This window comes from Perca flavescens, chromosome 15, assembly GCF_004354835.1.
Source record: "Perca flavescens isolate YP-PL-M2 chromosome 15, PFLA_1.0, whole genome shotgun sequence".
NCBI classification, from domain to species: domain Eukaryota; kingdom Metazoa; phylum Chordata; class Actinopteri; order Perciformes; family Percidae; genus Perca; species Perca flavescens.
In genome coordinates, this window is record NC_041345.1 from 12,933,654 (window position 1) to 12,956,935 (window position 23,282).

The window sequence follows — 23,282 nt, forward strand, 5'->3', positions numbered from 1 at the left end:
TGGACCTATATCCATCCTGCTTTATTAGTACCACGTCTTGACTATACAGCATTTTATTGCAAAAACAGCGGACAAACATTACTTGTATATAGATTCCAACTCTGGAGCCAGGGGTGCAAGGTGAGCTAGGCACTCTGTAGTGTTCTCCGCGGGTTGGAGATATAGGGGTTTGCACTTGATGGGAAATGATGTGATTTACGGACGTCACTGGTGCTCCCCTCCACTGGCTGTGTTGGATAACTGGTGGCTTAGATGATCGCTGGGTCTCACAATGTCTCCCAGACGCAAAAGCATGACTTAATCTGTCCAGTAAAAGCCAGCAGGCCCACTGCTGCTGCAGGCCTGGCTAGGCTTGGCTGGGACTGTGCTGGGACTGTGGTGCGCTGGGTTGGCTACAGATAGCTGCAGCTGCCAGATAGCTACGTCAGAAGCAAGCAACAGACTGAGTGATGAGGATAAACAGAATCAGCTCGATATGTTTGGAAGCAGAATCTAAAACATGTTGATTTCATGAGAATTTAATATCTATGTGTTGATGAAAGTAAACAATATATTGTTATTTGTGATGTATAATTTAGTGAATTATGTGCTCATGGCAATCCAGACAGTTGGCTTGCAATGACCCGTCACAGTATTGGCAGGAGATGATTAGATCGTAATGTAGTGTAGGTTTTAAGTATCCTCCCTCGTGGTCTGTGCAGCTCAGATTTTGTATATTTCTGTTAAGCAATATGTGTGTGTCAAGTACGTGACTTCAGAGCAGATATACCACAATTATATTGCAATGCCTAATGGTTAAACTTCATGGTTCACGGTTTACTGTTGCTTTTGCTCGGCCTGTAATGCAAAACAGGTGAGGGAGGCAGTGCCACAGAGGCACTGCCTGAGTGGTTCGCCAGTTTGGATTGGGCAGCTCCTGCCCATATATTCTTCCTTAATGTATCAACCCTCCCCCTGCCTGCAATGTCCCTACCCTCACCCCTTTTCAACCAGACCTGGTCCATTAATGACATCCATTTTGGGAGGCGGTAAGAGAGGTCCTTTTATGTGGCAGCGATTAAATAGCTTTTTGCCTATGCTTAGCAATGGTGCTGCTCTGGGCAGTAGACCATTACGTGAAAATAAACCTAATTATTTTCTGTGCCGCTGCAACTGTGGCCCCCAGACTCCAGCTGCAAACTCAGACTGTTGCTCTGGCCTCAACTCCTGGGCCTCATGAAGCTCAGCCTACCCTATATCTGTAAAGCTAACCCAAAGAGTAAGATTGATTTACTTAACCAATAACTGAACAATGGTCTTAACTCTAAAATCATAACTATCATCAGATTCTGTCTACTATTATAATCTGTGAAGTGTCCTCTTTCAGTGCATTAACTCCAACCTGATGTAAACGGGTTTGAAAAAACATACCCAGAGAACATATCTGGTAAATCGTAATCTAATAATTCCCATTTGGGCATGAATGCATATGTAAATGAGGCTGGAGGGGTTGTGTAAAAGGGACAAATGGTGTAAGTCTGACATGCTACAAACATAAACCATATGTTTCCCTCTTTGTCTTTAAATGCAGTCAGATGGCTTTGTTCTTGCAGTACCCCCTAGGAGAAGGTTCTGTTCAACCCAGATCCCCACTGTTTCCCCCCGTCCCCTTCCCAGTTCATCCTAGGTCCCTTCAGGCAGCCACAGACCTCTCCAGCTTGCTGGAGCTTCGTTTCCTGGAAGATCCTCCTCCGAGTGTCCCTAAGCCAGATAAGGATGGTGTGTGTGTGTGTGTGTGTGTGTGTGTGTGGGGGTAGTGGCAGTGTGGCTAGAATAACTCTAAATATCTGTGTCTGTGACCAAGCCCAGAATAACTGCATTATGAAGGGGAGGTGGACCGGAGGAGCCAGAAGGCAGGAGAAACCACAGTTACTGGAGAAAATGGATAGGAAATAGATGTAAATCCACTGCAAGATATATAGTGTCTAGTCTCAGAAGCTATACTGTAAGCTTGGCCAGGTGGAGCGCTGAACAGGCCCGACCAACAAGGAAGTGCCCTTCACAATGGGAAATAGGGCTCATTGCTTGGCAGCTCATGTGTACCACTGGGAATGTGACAATAAAAAAAAGAGAATTGCTTATAAGTCTCAATAATGGCAATAATAATCGCTTTGCACTCTGTCTAGACGAGGAACGGTTAAATTGGGTGTGTGAGGGTGTTTGGGCGCGAGGGGGGGGGCACTACTGGAATGGGTGAGTAAAGTGAGCATTCTATTGAGGTCTTAGTTTGGCTAATCTCCCCCATGTGACAGCACAGCCAGATTTGCTGCCATGGAATGCCACAGGCTGTTGTGCTGGGGACAAAAAGAGACAGAGGCTTAAACTGCAGGGGGGCAACACTCCGTGGTCCTGGAGAGCAGTGCAGCTACGCCAAGGAAAAAAAAAGTTCTCAGGGTTTCCACACACACCCCTTCCTCTCCCGCCTTCCACTCCCCCCAACATCCCTCCACCTCCAACAGTCATCACCAACAGCGCGCACTCACCACCAACCATGACACACGTGTGCACATAAACACACACACACGCACACACACACACACACACACACACACACACACACACACACACACACACACACACACACAGTTCTCACACGCTCCTGGAGGGTGATCAGAGGTGTTTTGGGAGGTGTCTTGCACACATTGGACCACACTTTCTCCTTCCTTCTCTCCATCTCCCGTTCCCTCTTCCCATCTGTCTCCAGTGCCACCAGCAGTCCCTGTCCTGCTCCACAGTCAGTTTAGGACCACATCTGGTCGACAGCCGTACAGAGTACACAGAGTCTTCCCATGAATACCAGAACCGTGGTGAGGACAAACAATACAGATCCTGAGGGTGGATCGCTCATCTACCCCAACATTCATTGTTTTTCTGCCTTCCTCATTTGTGGCGCAGATCATCTCAAGGGAACAGCACGGAAACCAGCAACAACTACCTCAATGTTCACCCTGCAGTAACAGACGGTCATCGCAGCTATCAATCGTTTGCTAGTTTGTTGTGAATGGTTCCAGTTCAGCTCAAAGTTGTCCCACTGAATCCATCTTCTGTGGGGTTTGGGTTTTTTTCAGGAATTAGCATTGCAATGATAAACATAATAAGATTGGAACAGTGGTCAGGAACATTTTGTCCTTGTGAGGTAATGTGACCTCAACCTTAAAAATATGATAGAAAGAGCACAAATGTGTGAACCTCAGACCGGCACAAATGATTGCAGAATGCCAATTTAATATATATGTGCACTTCAAATGAAGATGCTGTCAGCCAGGTTTATTTGTAGTAACTGCAAGCAAGATCTTGTATGGGGCTTAGATAAAATTATAGTCTCTCAGGCAATATAGGCGACCTGTGTCACAGATTCAAAGGCTCAGCCTCAATCCCCTAACCCAACCAGCCTTTCACAAACCAGCCAAATCCCCCAGAGCCCCAGATCTCCAGTCTGGACGGACGTGAGAATCCTTGTCTAGTAGGGGTAAGGACATGCAATTCTGTCAGTGTCAACTCCACCCCTTCTCTCTGCTTGCCCCCCTCTGATGCTTTAATTAAAGAAATAATCAGGATTTGCATCACAATGGCACCCAGGGCTCTTACTATTAGTGGCCCGTTTGCCATCAGAAGTCTAATGAAAATGTAACATCACCTAAGCCCTCCTTCACAGATTCTCAGATTAGCCATAGCAGACTAGAAGAGAAAGCTCGGACCTTGAGTTGGTTTAATTCTTTTGTATGATAAGCATCAGCCCCCTAAATCTGGCTCTGCCAAATCCTCTTGAGAGGGGCTAAGTGGCAGAGCTGAGTGATGAGAGAAGACGAAAGAAGCGAAGAGGAGAGGACAGGGGAGCAGAGAGGAAAGAAGACAGGAAAGGAGAGGTAAGGAGAGGTGAGGAAAGGAGGGGAGGTAGCAGCCATACCAGGCTCAGGCTAGGCCAGACCCCTCCTCCCTTGCCTGCCTCCGCCCCATTGCCCTCCCCCCTCAGCTGTCCCGGGCCACAATAGGCTGAGCATCTTTTGTGGCATTAACGGTTTGTAGGAGCAGGCGAACAATGTATGAGAAGTGAGGAGCACGGGGTTCCCACACACAGGGCCGACATGTCCTCAAACCCCCACCCAGCCACCCCTCAAAGACGGCAACCTGCACACAGCTGATCGCGGCACCCCTCTGCGCCCCCCTTTTTCACACAAAACACACTTTTCTCCACATGCATGTACAAACACATACACACACACACGCACGTAAATATGCATTGCTGGTTTTGACACAGATATTTGCTCATGTTTAATGCATGAGTAAGAATTTATGCAATGGGATGCAGTTTTTGATAGGCTTGCATATAAGCATGCACACATGCACATACACTTACACATGTAGTTTAATTGCCGGGTGAGGCCATAGAGGGCCAGGGAAAATCCTTTTGTTGCATGAATGGTGAGGGTTTGTCTGGAATCTTGATTAATTTGTACTGTCATATGTGGGAGGGATCTTTCACCAGGGGGTTCAGGGTGGGAATGTCTCTTACTCTAGGTTCCTTCATGCCAAATAGTGAACTGGTGTCTCGGTGAGTGGGTTCCAACTATCTGATGAAGAAACTTTTGGCTTAAGCCTCAGTTAATCAGCATTGATTCAAATGTGCACGAATGACTTCTCCACAGCTAGAAAGTACAGTCTGTAGATTTGTGTAAAACTGTATATTAAATCATGGTAAACAAACCACTTATTACTAATGGTGATTATTTCCCATAAAAGTTTGATTAAACCCCTTTCTTTGTGCCACTTGTCTTGTATTCTCTGCAGGAAACAGTTTGTCCCTGCACTAAATTGTGATATCACTGACATTGATATGATACAGTAGGTACATCTGTCTTCTGGAAAATTAGAAATATTCCACACACAAGTGTGTTGATGAATTATGATCGTGTAGGTATACAATATAAAATGCCCAAACACGTTTTATGCTTTATGGTGTTGAAACAATTTTGTCAATGATTATCATATTTTAGAAAGAGATTCTTCTTGTTCTTGATGTTTATTTGTTCACTGGCTCATTTGTTTTATATCCTTTTTTTCATTTAGCTGCACTTATCTAGGCAAATGGCTGGTCACATGTTGAGGCCAAGCAGCAGCCACAGTGCCACACTTTCACGTGTACTCAGCCCTGGGTGAAATTAGTATGACTGAAAGCTCAGCAAATGTGTGTTTGTGCATGACAAAAAGCAAGCCTGCAAAGTTGTTGTTATTAGCACTAAACCAGAGCATTTAGTGTCCCAATAGCTCAACATGCCACTGTCAGCAGCTGCAATTGTTAACCCTGAACAGTGTAATTCCTTTGGGACTGTATAATTAACAAGCTACAGAAACATGCAGAATATGAATTGTGCATAAGTGCTCAGATGCCATTTGTTAAAGTGTCTTTCTCATTTATCCTGTATTATGTGTGCATGCGTTCGGAGCGTGTCCTTGTCACCCTGTCAAAATGTCACTGTGATAATGTGGAATAACGTGTCTTCGCCCCTCCCTCTTCCCTTGGCTCTTCCTCTGCTCTCTTACCCTCGATCATCCAATTTAGCTGTGTGTGGCACTCAGTGGATTCCCACACTCCACTGCTCTTGTGCTGTCAGGCCCAATCAGACGCCGGAACTTTATTGATTTTCAGCCACCTGTGCCAGGCGCCTTGACTCCCCGCTTCCTCCCTTCTCTGCTCTCCGTCCCTGCCCCCGTGTCCGCCACCGTCTCCCGGGGCAACTGACGCACAGTGTGCGGTGCAGTCCATTTGTCACCAATTGTCAGCGTTTAGCAGGGCAATGATGTGTGGAAAGATCGGGGAGAGAGGGAGGGAGGGGAGGAAGGGGATTTGGGGGCAGGTGGAGGGGGTGGAATAGCTCCCTCCAATGGGATGAGAACCGCATCCCACCACAAAACCCCTTGCAATGAGGTAACATCACTCTAGACTGCAAATGCATTTACTCCTTTGCTCCTCCCAGTATAGTAGGTGGGAAACTTGAGTCTCTATGTCAGGTAGGCACCCTCCCTTCCTGCACACACTCTGCGTGTTATCATATCTACGGCTGTCTCCTTCATTCATTTCACAGGATAAATGCTGGGCTACACTCGCTGTACATTCCAAAATCACCGTAACCTGATTTGATTTTCAACAGGGGACTATTGAGTTGCACCAGCAATCTACCGGATTGCCTGGGGATGGTATTTGTTAGCACAAAGAGTGAGTGAGTCTGATGTCCTTGTTTGTTTTCCTTAATAACCAGAGACGTTTTAAGAATGTCAAGGGCTGGATGTCATTAGCGGGGTGCGGCTGGTCCCTAGTGAGACAAGGCCTGAGTTCAGCTTACTTACTTCCAGCTTTGAGTCAACAGAGAAGGGGCAGTTTTCCGCCATCACAGCGCCCATCGCTAAGCACAGACCCCAAACTCAGTCAGGACTAAGAGAGGTGCCCCAGTAGGAGAGGATATACCAGTGTCCTATAATGGATCTGTTTTCATTCCAAGGGAAGTGGTTATTTAAGTAGACTATGGGGAGAGCCTCCTTCTCCAAACATCCACAGAGGGGTTTATACTCTGAGGGTGAATTGGTGTTTTGAATAGAGGAGAGGCTACACCAGAGTTGTAGTGTTGCAGACACTCACCGTGAGATCGTCTCATATCACTATGATGAATCTCCTGGCTTGCTAAGTATACTGGCTGCAAAGGACCAAACAGTCCGAACTGTTCCACATTTCACATTTTCTTTCAGCGCATGAGGTTGTAAGTACCGTTGCAATGGCCGTACCGTTGCAATGGCCGGTACCAATCTTAAGTCCTGCTGCCAGGGATTTAGTTTGGCAGTGAAACTTAAGAGACTTTAGACTTCCACCTTGAAAAAAATATTTGACACCCTCTTTGGTCCAAGGTTGATAAAGAAGCTCAGATTATTTAAGGATGCCATCTGAATGTGACACCCTGATATTTTCTTCAATTTTCTGAAGCAAACACAGATGAAATGCTTTTGATATACATTCCACATAAATGGCTCTTTTCATACGCTGCCAGGCAAAATGTGTTGACTTGGCCTTGACTTTAGGTGCCTCCAACAATTATGAAAATATGATGAGTGTAACCTTTAACAGTGTGTGGTGTGTGTCTAAGTGCATGTGGAACTGGGGGTGTTTTTGGCAGGTTGCTGCTGTGCTTGTTGCCACTGTGCAGTCTGCGTTAATGGACCTTCAGTAGGAGGTGTCCTGATTGCCCAAGTTCCTTTCGTCTGCTCTCCTCCCAGGCTGCAGTGCCAGGGAACGAGTCTTGGGACACGTTTTGGGGATCAGCTCATGTAAACACAGTCTGACCATTCCTCGGTCCATATGGAAGAGATCATTACGGGGAGGGTGGCGTGACGCCTGTCATAGTGGGGCCATGGGATCACATACATCCCCACCCATTCCCCTAAATATCTCCCCGGTCTTCTTCTCCCGGATAGCCCTTCCTAGAAAATGCATTCACATCTGTCAACAGGGCTTGCAACCTGGCAAGAACTCCAAATCACTGACTGAACTTCTGGCCTCCCTGGGTTGGCTGGTGGATGCTACGAGGATTGTTGCCTAATTCTAAGACGCCCAGTAACAAATGATACCTGTTATCAAACCTACTTCAAGATATAAAAGATCATCGAAAACGAACACATCGCACTCCCTCGTGTCCTGAAGCTTAGAGGTTAATGAGCAGCAGTGTAATTACTGTGCTGAGGACTTGTTTCTTCTCATCATGGATGACTGGCTGGGGATTAACTCATTACCCCCTGTCCTGACCATGCAATTAGGCCTTGCACCACAATTAAGTCTCCATGTTACGCCTCACTAGGCACTAGACACAGTGATCGCTGCCAGCGCACCATCCATGCAACCTCTTATCTTCACTCTGTGGATGATCGCTGAGCTATGACTAGTGATTGTAATGACAGCTATTGTTTCTGCAAATCCTATCTGGTGTATGATATTGATTAGATTGGGTGTGTGCTATGACTCCCGAAGCGTGTAGACAGACAATCACAGATGCAGAGGTTGTGGGTTGTTTGCGGCTGCTGTCAGTAACATTTTGGGCCTTGAAGAGTCATCCAGAGTCTTCCAGATGTCAGCCAGGGTGGCCCAGGGACAATGTTGCCCATCTGGAAGCAGCTCTTCCTGGGTCTGGAGAATCTGATGGATGGGAATACTTTCTAGGATGTCCAGCTGAGCCTGCTGACAGGGACCCAATCAATCACCTCCCTCCTGTCCCCACTGACAGGCACCCACCCCAACTAAAACCCATAGGTCAAGGGTTCTGTCAAGGCATTTTCAGCTTTCTAGACTCGTCGCTTGACCATAGGCAAACTAATTTGATCATGTTAAGTGTGCCTTTATGATAGGAGTGTTCACTGTGCATCTGCTTTACATTCAGATGATCATTTTATCTTTGCCACAAATGTACTGTTTGTGCTTACTGCTCCTTTGTTTTCCTCGTGGATTGCTGCCCTAACCTTGAGTTTCTGCATTCATTTATTTTGGTAGCTCCTGAGAAAAGAGAAGCAACAGATTCAAAGTAGTATAAGTATAAGCTGGGGATGTCACAAAAGATCAGATAAAATACCCCATGCTTGAGCCTGCGTAATGATTCATTTCTACAGCTCTGATAATCCTCTAATAGCAACAGTAGGTATACCAATATCACTTACAGTGGCTGCACTGTCTGTAAAGTCTTTGATTTACGATCAATACATCTCCTCAATCAAGCTATTTTGACAGATTCACAATTTATTATCTTGTCAGGATCTCAGAACAGACTGTCAGAGAAATGTAGGTCTTTCAACTAATCTCCTGTGCTGTGATTGATGGGGTTTCAGACTGATTTTCCATTGCTCTGGAGACTCCACTTGTCAAGAAACTTCTCAGGTTTCTGGCAATAATCCTGAGTTGCCGTTAGAAACATATGTAGACCCACTTACGATATGGAAATATAAAGTGATTGATGACAACAATATGTTTTATGTATTTATATTTGATAGCATTCCTAATGTTCTAATAGTGGTTTAGTCTGTTTCTATATGCACTGAGGCATTGTTAAAAAAAAAAAAGCAAGAAAAATGTGGGACAAAAGATAAACTAGTTACAGGGCCAATGGGAGCATTTCTTCCTGTTGCACTCATTTAGCCTACCTCGGCACTTGTCAGTCATAATGACAAACGGCAGCGCTTGATGTAACAGAGGGGTTACATTATCACTTCCCTAATGAGGAGCTCACAGCAGGAGGGGGAAAGAGGGAGCATGACAAGCAGTATGGAGGGAGAGATGGATAAAAAGGAACAGAAGGAAGACCACTTTACTGCTGCCAAATACCCATGGCTGCCCAGAAATTGTCTGTTTATCAATGAACAGATTTTCGGATTGTTGTGGAATACTGAATCTGTAGTCAGTTATATAACAAGCGTATCTTAAATGATTACTTTTGTTCTCGATTCCAACACAATGTCACATTAAAGTGTCCCTTTTGTACTGATCATATAAGCCTACTTAGATATTTGAGCTAAGCCATCTGTAATGTTATTTGGAATCCACTTACGGAAAGCAATGTGGTAAAAAAAATTAAAGCAGCAGTGAGGCAACGTACATTTAAACAGTAGAATTTAACAACTTGTAGTCATGAAGCCAGCGGGGACAGAGATAAGGAGGTTTGTTTAAATATTTCCTTTTCATTCACAATACAGTATATGTGATTTGTCGGGGCGTTTGTTGTCAATGTAGCGTGGTAGCATCAGCGGCAGCAAGGCCAGAGGACGTTTTGTGGGCCTGTGTCTCTCTGTGTCTTTATGGCTGGCTCTGGACTTGGCGCTGGAGTCCGAGGGGGAGATTATCTGGCCTGTCTGCCTTCAGGAGCTCTCAGGGTTTGTGTCTTTGTGCAGCATTAGAGCTGGCTGGGAGTGCGCCCACCGAGAGAGGGGAAATGTGTTTGACATACGCTCAGCGCACACGGTCGGGGAGGCTGGAACAGCAGGATACGATTAATGACCACAGAATAAGATTGTTACAATATGGCTTCCCTCACCCCCACCTTCTTCACCGTGGGGCTGTCATATTTCACGGACTTGCCTGCCTCTGTGTTTGTAGTGTGTTTGTGTGTGTGACTGTGTTAGGAAGGGGCCCTTTTATCCTCTCTTTTTGTTCTCTCACCCTCTCTCTCTCTCTGTCTCTTTCTCTCTCTGTGTCGTTCTCTGTTGATGTGGGTCATTGATATGCAACTGTGCATTCCTGGATCTTACAGGAGAGCCTGTTCTCATGGTTATTATGGAGTACTTGCAGATTAGACACAGGGACGCAGATCCTTGGACTTGGTCATGGTCAAGTTAGGACATAAAACCTGTAATGCAGAGATTGCAAACCCCTGAATTGTCGGACATAAAACTGAATGGAGATTAAAAAAAGATTTGCAATTGTCGAGAAATTATCCCCAACCCTATGAATTTGTGATTCTGTGGTGATGAGGTTGGGTTTGATACCTATCATTAGTGGAGCCAATACCTAATAGCAGTAAAACAGGGTGCAGTTAAAACACTAGCATATCAATTTGCTGTACAACAATAGAGAGAAGCTATAAAAGGAGTTTAATGGGGAAACCTCAGGAAAAAAATATGGAGGCCAAATGTTGCCAGATTGTTGTGGTAGTTAGGAGGCACCTTTGAGTGATCTTCAGAGTTTTGGGGTCAGCGCCCAAAGGGCCACAGGGGCATGGATGTGCAAGGGTAGAAAGGGCAGGAAGGAGAGGAAAACCTTAACAAGGTGTCAAACAGGCCTGTTGGATCTTTGCACATGAGCACACGCATAGCTGAACCTGCGCTGTGATGTTTGTTGACACGTCTGGGAGAGAATTTTGAAGTTTTCACAGCTATCATAAATCAGGAGAGAGCATGATTTTTCCCAGGGTTAGGAGCTTCATCTCACTCACCATTAGCCAATGCCAATTGGCAATCGAGGCCCATGAACGCCAGCAGGCTTTATTACCATGGCAACCAGTGTGTGCTCTTCTGCAGTTTGATACCAAAGCCCCTCTCTCTCATCTGCTTGGGGTTAATTTGAACAATTATGACATTTGCCAGGTAGGGAGAAAATACATAAGTGTTCATGTAAAATACAACAAGAAGAATTAAAGTTTCTCCTGCAAATATAATTGTTAAAAAATGCAGTCTTGCATTGGAAAAGTTGGCTTTAGTGCACATGAAAATCAAGTCTGCCTCCTGATTCTTCTCTTCCTGACGTCTCCTTGGAATTTCACAGCAAGTTACAGAAAATTACTTGAGAAAAAGGTTGAGAGAGAGAGAAAGAGAGAGAGAGAGAGAGAGAGAGAGAGAGAGAGAGAGGGAGGAGAGGGAGAGGGAGAGGCAGAGGGAGAGGGAGAGAGGGAAAAAGAGGGAGGGAGAGAGAGACAGAGAGAGAGAGAGAGAGAGAGAGAGGAGATGGAGAGGGAGAGAGAGAGAGAGAGAGAGAGAGAGAGAGAGAGGGGCTGAATGTACCTTCTGGCAGCTTTGGCTCTGTACTTGGGCACAGCACTCACTCATTTATAGAATTCCCACTGTGTGATCCTGCCCGTAAGTTAGAGATTCACGTTTCTCCTTCATCCATGTAAAAAAGACACTGAACTGGCACCTTTTTTTTAACCTTTTTATTACCACTGCCTCTTCCTTCAGATATATTGCAAGTTTCGTTTGCTGTGCTTATTTAACAGAGACATAGATCCAATAGAGGTAAGCATCTATTTCTGTCTCTTTCTGCAAAGCTGTGTTTTATGCATATAACATGTGGCAGACCTCATCACCTTCACCATGTGCTCACCACACACACCTGTTCCCCACAGCTGCTGCTGCAAGGCACTCTGGGTCATGATACTAATTCCATGTTTTCTAAGCCCCTGACAGAAAAATGGTATTGGAAAAGAAATACAGTTCTTGAATTAGGTAGAGTTTTAGATCTTTGTAAGTTGGGGCTGTACTAAACTATAGTCTTCCAGAAAAGAGACATCACCATTAAATCAATAAAACTGTCTGAAAGGAATGGGCATCTGTAAAAACAACTGTTCTCTAAAATTAGAGTTATAACAAAAGCTTCCTGCAGAGAGTCCCCCTGCACCTCATTTCAAAGTATTCCCTTCTGCACAGGACGAGGCAAAAACTGCTGATGCTTCAGAGGTAGTTGGAAAGCACTAAACTGCCTGTGGAGAAAATAATCAGGGCATACAACAGAACTGCTCCCAAACCCTGCCCAACCCCCATCCCAGAACTGCTCCCAATTAATGTTCTAAAGAGGCTGCAGCACACATAACTTTGTGAAAGTTGCAGGATGGAAGCATGTGCACATGATCCTGGTCTCTTTTTGACAGATCTGTTATAGTATGTATCAAATCATTTTGATTATTGTTATACTTATGTTATTATTGTCCAGATATGAGCTTTTGTTTCAAAGCAGATTTAGCTCGCAGCTTGGTAACCCAGTTACGTGAGCAGTCAGCTGTCTTGCCGCAGTAATCTCCCCAGCAAACCTTATGTGGCAAATCACAAGACACTTGTGTCTTATTAGCCTCTTTACTCAAATTACTGTAAGTTACTGCTTCTGTTTATTACAGTGGAATGGTATTTGCTTTAATTTTAAGGGAACTCCATACTGTCTGTTTTCTCCTGTGCTGTCAGCAACAGGCCTGGGGGGTCTGCTTAGCGCTCTCTTACAGAGCTCTGCATGAAGGAAATGAGGCCGGTGAAGACCCCATTGACCGTAAGGCATTCTGCCCATATTTCACTAAGCTCCTCTCCCAAAGGAAAAGGCCACATAGACGAACCATATCACAACACATGCTGGGGCATGGGGGGGGTCAGCGAAAGAAAAAGAGTGAGAAGCAGGGAGAACCCCACATACACACACACACATTAACAAAAAGAAGGATGCAGAGTGGAGGATGGCAGATGTTTTGTAAAATGTTAAATAGAGACTTTTTACTTTGGAAGCAAAACAAAAACAGTTAATTTCCTCGTTTAGTGTGTGTGATTCAGTGAGAGAGAGAGAGCCTGCAGGTGTGTGTGTGTGTGTGTGTGTGTGTGTGTGTGTGTGTGTGTGTGTGTGTGTGTGTGTGTGTGTGTGTGTGTGTGTGTGTGTGTGTGTGTGTGTGTGTGACTGAATGTCTCCATGACAAACTGAGTGACTCTGTGTGTAATTAATTGGTTTACTGCCATGTTAGGCACCGTCTGTCTCTTAGGAATCTGCATCTGGCCCTGAACTTTACTTTTACATGTTAGTTGAGGTATTAACTTATTTGGACAAGGGATTAAGGCTCACTGGTTGTCCTGTAGATGGAATGGACAAACATAGGGGAGATATGTTTGAGATACTGAGCCCTGTAAGTAAAGAAATGGCTGCCAGCAATACTCACTGTAGTCACCGCGAAAACTACCCACCAATACCTCCGCTTCCCCGAAAAGACACAAACATACTGTACATACACTCCCATGGCATGTGAAACTCCTCCCACTCTCTCTCTAATCTGAGACAAGTCTTCAACTGATTTTGTTTTTCAAGCTGTTATCCAGAACAGGACAAACACAAAAGTTATGACCCTAGAAAGCAAGCAAACAGAAACCTCCAAGCAGTCCTCCTCTTTGCAGTAGTAGTAGCTGAACAAATCTATAAATAGTTAAAAACTGCATGGCATATACATCATGGCGATCATGTTTTGATTATTTTATACATAGCTGTGGACAAAACAATTAAAAGCAGAAACTAGGTTGCATTCTGAGGTTACACGTCAGATAATCTCGACAGCCTCAGGTTTGCCTCAAGGATCAACCACCAGAGCGTGGCTTGTATTCAGCTGTCATGCCCTGTGAGAATAGTATCAATTTTACTGACATGTTGATTTGCATCCCCTCAACAACCTGTGCCCAATTGGCATGTGCACTGTAAAACGATATGTTCTGTGGAGATTTACCAGGTACAGCTAGGGAATTAGCAAAGACAAACTACTGTATCCATGGTTAGTTGGACAGCCCAGACTTTTCTGTCTAGTGTTTCTGTCTTTATTGGAAACAAATGTATAAATGGATGGAAAATCTCATTATTATTGGGGAGAATCCTTTTCTAAAGGACAAGGGATAATAAAGATAAGGATGAGAAAGCTTGATTATATAAAGCTTATAGAAAAACCCACTTGATCCATCATCTTGTTTGGCTCCTGGATTTAATTATTGAGAGTTGTCTTCCTTTTTGGCACATGTATATGTTCTTTTTTATTTTTTTTTATTTCTTTCTGTTCATGCAGTACAGTACATTTTTGTCATGGAAAATAGGTTTCACATACTGTGATAAAACACAGGATCAACTGAGGCTCACACTAATACATGAGTATGATATATCTTAGTATTTGCATATAAATTTGCCAAAAATATCACATAGGCTCAAATATACAATATAAAGTGCAGGTGACCTACCATCTCATAATATCCACTGACTGAGTTCATCAGCCACAAACCCACCCACTGGCAGCCCTCACCTACCTTCCTTCCAGACTGAGCTGGAGCTCATGAGGCCTCAGACACACTTAATGGGATTATGGTAATATAATTTTGTGACGCTGACCTCGGGCCGGTGCCAGGTTTCTTCCACATCCTCAGACAAAGGCAGGGAGCTCACCAAGGGCTCCAGCAAGCTGGCCCAGCTCGGCCTCTTGGCACAGGCCAATGTCCTCATGGGCCCAGCGCAAGATGGATGGCCGCGGGGCAAAGTCTCACTTCCTAAATCTACTCAAACAGTGAGCGATATCAAACGGTGGCAAGAGGGGATTGTAAACTTAAAGAAATATCATTCCCCTAAGAGTGAGTTGACTCAGATAATTGTTGTTCAGGTAACTCATCTGATTTAATGTATAGAATAATCAATACGCTTCAGGATGTAGGAAATGTGTCCTCCCTTTGCTCCCAACTTCAATCAGCAAAGAGTAGTTTTTCAGCTGACGGTGTAGCTTCCATGGAAACGGCCTTGTGATCCAGCTTGTCTAGCTTGTCTTTCTCAGTGATTTAGCAGGGGTTTTCTCCACTGGATGTTTCTTATTGGTTTAAGAAAGGATTTTATGGACTGGACAATTTAAAAGCAACTATGTGGGTGTCAATTCACACTGTCCCTGTGGGTAATCTAAACAGAGGGATGGTTACCAGTAGCACAAATAAACACAGAACAATAAACTGGTCATAAGATATATAACATTAACTCTGAAATATGAACATATATCTGAAGACAATTTAATATTCCTTTTTGCCTTGATTAGACCACTTTAGAATCACTTTTCCTTGAAATACTGTAACAAGGAGGCAACACACCAGACAGTCCGTCAGTGTAGAGTAAGCTTGCAATATGTCACAGTGCTGTTTGACTTTTCATTTTATTTTGTCTCATTTTACTTTGTTGTGTATTTTATTGTTGTCCAGTCTCCGCAGGATTCACCAGATTTCTTTTTTCCCCTTTTTCTTTTCTTTTCTTCATCCTTTTGCCTTTATAAAGACCACCCATAGGGTTCGGAGGGGGCAGACGTCTCTGTGGAATAATAATGGGGTCGTCCTGGGAAAATTGCCCACGGAAAAGGCCTGTCTGAAAAAAAAGAAAAGAAAAATGTGGTCTTGTTTCCGATGCTTCTCGGAAACATTCATCAGGGCACTCCTGCTGTTCGGAGCGCAGCAGTCCCAATCGTAGCACCGATCCACTTGGTGGCTGGGACGCTCTGCCATTGCCCGGACTTTCTGAGTCGAGGTCAGGAGGCGAGGGCAAACAGTTCAGAAAAGATGATCTTTATTTGCCTTGCCCTGTTTTATTTTCAACACAGATTTACAGGAATGGCTAATAGTGTGCATTTCATAGAGCCTGAATATCTGATGTTGCACAGTTGCTTTAAAATCTCTAGTTAATTTTTTAATTTCTAGTAGTTGATGTAATCATTTCTCTTGGCAAATTGCTGTATATTACATTAATCATTATGTTTGGGCTGCTACATGGGCAACTCTGTCTGTCTCCGCCGAATAGCCAAGCATATGAGTCATCAGGATCCTGATGTCATTTTACTAATTGGGTGACACACATGACACACTATTCTGATGAAACATGATGAAAATGGCAATCACTGCTTCACAGATTTTACTTACTTTTTTTTTTACAGCGACTCTAACTATATTTCACACACAACACAATTGTCTTCTCTGACTAAAACAAATAACTAAAAACTTCTATACCATCCACACTTGTTCTGTCATTCCTTTTAAGGAAAGTAAATGTTAAAACACACTCATCTTCTGTTTAAAATTACAAGTAAAACAGATACTAGTTTGGTTCTTCATGGAAAGGATCATAAAGGAGTTATTATTCATGAAAAAAAAACATATTGTTTCCCAAAAAATGGTTATATGCTTACCTGATTTCCTGAACTCGTAATTGGTTTTTGAAAAGCTGGACTTGCAGATATAAACTTTTCACATTTTCCCATGCACGCACGCCAACAACCTGAGAATGAAACAATTGAGCACAATGTTCTGGTCATTCTCTGAAGCTGGACGAACATGGACCCTTGTTTGCTGAACTGAAATGTTGGCTCCAGTTTATCTCTCAAGCAACATCTTCCATCAGGAGCTAATCATGTCCTGAATACTGTGTTACTCAGACAGCATCAGGACAGGATGACCATTGCCAGTGGTTTGAGTCAGCCAAGATTTATTTTACATTAAGAACTCCTCCTAACAACTGTAATGTCAATGTTTTTGCTGAATGTGCTCCATAATTCCCTTCAAATCGTTTTTCTGACAGTCTGCTGCATTTTCTTTTTGGACTCATATTTTGAAGTCTTCTGAAAAATAGAGAGAGAAAAATGAGAGATTCAGCATCCTAATATCATTTCAGTCTCAGTCATTTCAGTCATTAAGACAATTCCTTGGTTTGGATTTGGAAGACAAAGAAAGTGGCTTAGTAAAGTTCCTTTCCTTGTGATCTCCCTGCTCTACTACTTTGCTCTCCCCGAGCCATCACTTACTTGCCTCCCTTTGCCCTGTTAGGCCCTGAGGCCCTGCTGCCCTGCTGCCTCGCTCCAGGTCTGAGCCACTGTGAGCCAGTGATGGATGTGCCTCAGGGGGCCTCTCTGTGGGAGGTGGGCTCAGGGCTTCACACACTCTCCGATGATCACTGTCAGAGGGGAGCCAGCCCTCATATTTAACCAGAGACAGCAGAGTCAGGCCTGCAGTAGGATCACTCTCTCGCATATTGATATTTTATTTTTCTATTTTTTGCAAGTTTATATAACACAATACTGTTTCAATCAGCAGCACCCGTTTGAAGTAAAGTCACAGAAGAAGAAGAAGAAAAAGTCGGAGCAGATATAACAAAAGACATAGTAGCATAATAAACAACTTCAGACATGTTATTGTTTTAACTGCAAATTAGTGATAGTGCCAGGATTTAAAACCAGCTGCCATCATCAGTCAGTGAATTCCATGCGGTATTGTGTGTTAAAATAATGTAATTTCCCTTACAGCTGAACCCTCATTAGCACAGTTGAGTTACAGTTTCCCACATTCAATAAAGCCCACAGCATGTGAGTGAACTACAAGATGGCATAATATCATTACATTTAAGCATTTTGAAACCCTAGAAATTCACTAAAAATATGTTTTAAACTCAAACCTACAAAACAGTAGTATTTTATTTGTACAGTAACAGTTATTTGAATTGTATATTTGCACTCATTGTTGCTCAGATATTATGCTAACTAGACAATTAACATCAGCTATTAAATAAATTAGTATGATAAACAACTTCTTAAGGATTATTTCTTTATAACTCTTCACAGGTTGGTGAAACACATGCTGTAAAAATTTAAAGTCTGCTTCACCTTTTTCAGTGAAACTCAACAAGAAATTTTGAGAGGAAGTCACACAGAGTGGTGCCAGTGAATACTTAAATAGTCATGACATGGTTTATGATTCTATTTGGTTCAACAAAACTGTGTTTAATTGCAAGTTATCTCATCTTTTTGCTAAGTAGGTAAACTTTGACAACGTTTTGGACATACTAATATAATTATTTCTCCATTTTAATTGTGTTGCAAGAATAGTCTGAGTGTAATCTATTGTACAATGAGTTGGAGGAACTTAAAAAAAACTGTCCAGTCATCACGGTGAGATGAGGTGCAGCAGTGGGTGGCAGAGAAAGGTTCAGCCGAGTTGATGTGAGGAAAGAGACGTCATCTGTGAATGTGCCTCAAATTTCAACACAAAGCTGTAGTACCTGATTGTGTTTACACTGTCACTGATTTATTAAGGTCAGCTCTATTTCTATATTACTTGGCAAGTAATGAATAAACAATATTCAATGTCTAGTTTGTTTCTTTAAGCTGTGGTGTATACAGGCAGGGGTGAGGGGTGTGGACATACGTCTTCTCAATAGGCCGTGGTAATAATGGACCTGTGACCTCATGGTCTGAGAAGCCAGAAGAAAAACCAGTGTTCCCAGTACCACAAGTTTTTTATTTTTTCACTTCACATTGGTCTAATGATAACTTTATCAAACTACTGTAGTGTGTAGCCGACAAACTGTCTCTGATTAATGTGACTTACCTGTGGCACATTAAAAACAAATTCTTGATTTCCACCATTTTCTGAGCATTAGTTGGATGAAGACTGTTCCAAAGTGATATATAATACCTTAATTTAACTAGTATTCTGCCAGCAGAGGGTACCTTGTCATAATTGGTAATAATAAACCTCATTGATCTGATCTGAATACTACCACACAGATAATGCTGTATGCAACATGTTTATAATTAATGGCACAAGACAATAACATATTTCTCAGTGTTTTGTTTTTATTGCAAACAATATAATACAAAAAGATAAGCTTTTAAGACAATGCCATGTTACCTACGGAAACTGCATTAAGGAGATGACGAGATGAGAACTAATGATAGAGAATATAAAATGAGGAACACAACGTTTTTTCAAAGAAAAAAAAGTATCCTGTTGATTCCAACAAATTCTTTACAAAAACAGCCACTCCATATTCATTAAATCATTTGTTAGAAAGAAAAAAAGAGAAAACTTCCAGTTTTTTCTTTTTTTAGAGAAAGACTCATTGTGTACAGTAAGTAATCTGTACATAACTAAACGTTTATATGAAAACATTTACAAATGATAAATAAACAAATTTGTACCACCAGCAAACTATTCCACCATCTCAGTTAGCTGCTGCTGAATTAAAAAGGTAATTCCAAATAGTTATTTTCAAATAAAATTAATGCTAAAGAATAAATTAAGAAAAAGGTTAGGAAAAAGGATGGGGCTGTAGGAATGATAGAAGCACGGCCAGACTTAGACCTGCTGGCTGCTGAGGAGAATCAGGTCAGAGGTCACTTCCTGCATCTCCTCCAGCAGGAAGTCAGAACGATGCTGTGGTTTCGACACTGCAATGCCAGTGGAAGGAGCCTCTCCACTGTGGCTCCAGAGGCACCAATGGTATCAAGGCAGTACCCAGATAAAAGCAAGCATTGCTCAGTAACATCTAGCAACACGGTAAGGCCCCTAGTAGAATTACATGACACCTGCTATTGCGTTTCCAGCACAATCATTTGAGCTAAAGCAAACAACAAGAAGTAGAATATTTGACTAATTCACTGACGACACGGTCATATCATGGCCAAAAATTCAAATCTATTTTCAATCTGCATTGCTCAATTCTTGCATCTCATGAGAATTACAATAAAATATGTACAGTACAAAAGTTCAAAGCAGAATGTAGGCTGTAAGGTATTATAAGACGGCAGTGTCAGACGTTTCTTACTTCTGTACACAAATACATTAGTGAGAAGTAAGGCCACTGAGGGTGTTTTTACCCAGCATTCCAGCTCCTTTAAATGGGTTAAACCTTCAAATTGTGATGATGAGGATGCTGATGACACTGATTATGATGATGATGATGACAAGAGCAGAACACATACACAGTACATACTAAAATATTGCCCAGTATGTCCTCACAGAGGATTCAACTTTTTTTAAACATTATATCTAAAAAAATATAATCACAATTCCAACCAATACAAAAGGCACTGTTGTGAGCCAATCCAAAGATATATTTTCAGTACTATAAAAAAGTCATTGTCATGTTTTTCTGTTGGCAATGAAAGGTGTGTGGCATGGTGGCACAAAGGGCACCAGGCAGAAAAAAGTCTATGCATGGGATGGGTGTTGTAGAGTCAGTGCTGAGGGCCGTCTCCTCATGGCCTGGAGAGCTGTGTGTAAATGGGCTGCTGCTCCCAATGCTGCGGACTGTGGGTCTGGGGAACAGAGGGCACCCCGGTGGTGTCAGCGATCGGAGTGTACATCGGCCTCTGGCTGGGGCTCATGTAGCTGAAGGTGGAGTACAGGCCGGAGCTTTGGCCAGCTGCGTGGCTGTAGTAGGAGTTGGCACCACCTTGGTGGTCTGAGTAGTCATACTGTGCTCTTGTGATGGAGGGGTAAGAGGAGCTGCTGTAGTGCTGCAGGTTGAAGGACCCATAGGTGACGTGCTGTGGGGAGCCCTGCTGCTCACTGTAGTGGCTGGGACTCAGCTGCTCTGTCTTGATTTGGGTGGTTCTCTGCTGACCCTGCTGGCCTTGCTCTCCTCCTCCGCCCAGGGTTGTCAGAGAGTGCTGCTGCTGCTGCTGCTTGGACATCCAGGCGTGGGCCCCGACATTGGCCACCTGGCTGACTGAGGAGCTGCTGATGCCGTAGCCGCTGGTGTAGCCAGCCTGGGCCGCTCCGGGCACCCCAGCATGGCTGTGAGGTGGCAGGTACTGATCAAACTCATCGACATCAAAGCTCCCCATGTTGGAGATGACCTCGCTGCTCAGCTCACCAATGTCCACAGCTCCAAAGTCGATGTTGAGCTGGCGACTGGTGCCCTCCTGCATGGGGCGACCCTCGCGCTTCAAATCAGCTTTGCTAGAGTGGAGGTCTGTCTTGGGGGTGGTTGGGGGTGTTGGTGGGCCCTGGGACTGACCTGGTTAGAGGAAAGGCAGAGTTAGCCTCACAGTTCAAATCAAATGTATCTGCATGAAGGACTGGTGATGAAGTGAAATAGCAGTGCAAATGTAAATGCTTCAGGAGGAGGAGTTTGTTGGCACTATAGTGACAGGTGTATCTCCGTGATGGCTTGTAAAACCCACTAATCATTAACCATTAACAGGTGTCTGTTCAAGGCCCTAGAGGCTTCTAATTGATTTCTACAGTCAGTGCCACAATGAGTCACGTTGGGAAAAAAAATTCTAGAAAATTGCTTTTGTTTTTCTATATATTTTTTTATTTCATGTCTGGATTTATTTTTCTTACCTGAGTGCTCTCCTGGAGAATGCACCTCGCCCAAACTAGACGCTGGAGAATCGGCCTGCTGCAGCGCCTTGAAGATCGCATTTGGAGAGATGTGGGTTTGCTCGCCGTCCTCGGGATCGTTTTGCCCGTTCTTGACAGATTTTCTCCTCCTTGGCTGATATTTGTAGTCGGGGTGGTCCTTCTTATGCTGCACTCTCAAACGCTCAGCTTCTTCCACAAACGGGCGCTTCTCTACTTCATTGAGCAATCTGAAAAGACCACAGAGAATTGGACATTCACATTAAAATGCATTCAATTAACAACAAGCACATGGCACGTTTGATTACTTATTGCAGATGTGTAATTTATTGAATTATTGCATTCACTATTTTATAACCAACAATTAACTAGAAGCAGCTAAACAAAGTCTGCTTATACCACTTCTTCTGTGCATGCGCTCGGACATAATCAAAAATCACAATGGAAAAAAAATCAGTAGTCTAATAGAGATAAATGCAATTAATAATACAAATGAAATGCATTAGTCAAATAAAGTCCCACACTGTAGAGCTCTACGTGAAACAGCAGGCAGGTGGCGCATATGAAGAAATAGCGCGCTGCGCACAACGGCTCGTAAAAACGCACTGCAATAGTGATTGAGATTGCAAAGCGAACCTACCTCCAAAGTTTGCCCAGGGTTTTGCTGAGTTCCGCGTTGTGCAGATGCGGGTATTGATCGGCCAGCTTCCTCCGTGCAGCTTGAGCCCAGACCATGAATGCGTTCATGGGTCTTTTGACGTGAGGTTTACTTTTACTTGAGCCGTTAACGCGCACCGGCATGGGCACCAGCGTCCAGTCGTAACCCTTCAACACCTGGGACACCGCATCTCTGATACACACGGGGAACTTTTCTTCTTCGCCTTCCTTCTTGTAGTCTGGACCCAAGAGGAGGTGGTTGTCGGACGGCCGGGTGTTCTCAGTGTCCGAACCGGACCCAGATGGGCACGGCGAGCCTGCGGAGTCCTCAGACATGCTGGGACTGGGAGCGTCAGAGTGACACTTCTCCTGTTCTTCTGTCATCTTTAGGTAAGCGTCAAGGAGATTCATGCGAAAAAATTAAAGAACAGCTTCTCGCAGTAAAAAAAAAAAAAAAGGAGAAAATCCTTCTTTCTAAATCCAAGCGCTGTGCCCAAAGACTGAGGGCGCACAGCTTGACCGGCAAACTTGAATCCTTTTAAGTAAAAAAATGTCAAAATAAAAGTGTGTGAAGCTCCTTCGACTTTTCACAATTTCGCGGATAAGAAGGCAAATTGCAAGTGATCGCGTTCTGATGCTCAACTTTGCAACTGTGACTTTTACTCTTGGAGGATTGCTGAAGAGTAGAGACACATTGAGGCGATGCCTGGATTTATGTTTGACGGCAAGGAAATGATTGGGCGAAACTTTTGGTAGGCGGAGACGTAATATGACTCTGCTCTGAAGAACTCTTGCAGTCAACAACAGCGAAAACCCAGCGCGAGTAAAAATGTGTTTTCCCACTTATAATCGTTGGTTTCATTTCAAATTAAGATATAACTTAAAGTTTAATAAGTTACTTAAAAGATAAATAGTACACATTCTGAGAAAGAAAATGGAAGAAGGGCCATACAAAACTACAAAATGTTTCATTAATGTGACGCATTTTAATATTCTATCAAGGGAAATAAAACAATATACCATCCTATGCTTTTTATTTGATTACAGACACAAAATCCGTATCATCCACATTACAATATTTAGTTCTAATCCTCATAAGTGCCTAAAAAATAACATTCAAATTGCAGTTCTTTATTATAGCCTACTTTTTTATATAGCCTACTTTATTTCTTTTATTTTAATTTCGC

At 43.4% G+C, this 23,282-nt stretch overlaps 1 protein-coding gene across 1 annotated transcript; it reads right to left on the reverse strand.

The window, feature by feature from the left end:
- Positions 1–18,903: 18,903 nt before the first annotated feature.
- Positions 18,904–22,783, reverse strand: LOC114569331 (transcription factor Sox-9). The gene is made up of 3 exons (XM_028599155.1): positions 22,079–22,783; positions 21,421–21,668; positions 18,904–21,091 (listed from the first exon to the last, which is right to left on the reverse strand). The coding sequence occupies exons 1-3, from the start codon at positions 22,504–22,506 to the stop codon at positions 20,328–20,330; spliced, it is 1,440 nt and encodes a 479-aa protein (XP_028454956.1). The 5' UTR covers positions 22,507–22,783; the 3' UTR covers positions 18,904–20,327.
- Positions 22,784–23,282: the final 499 nt, after the last annotated feature.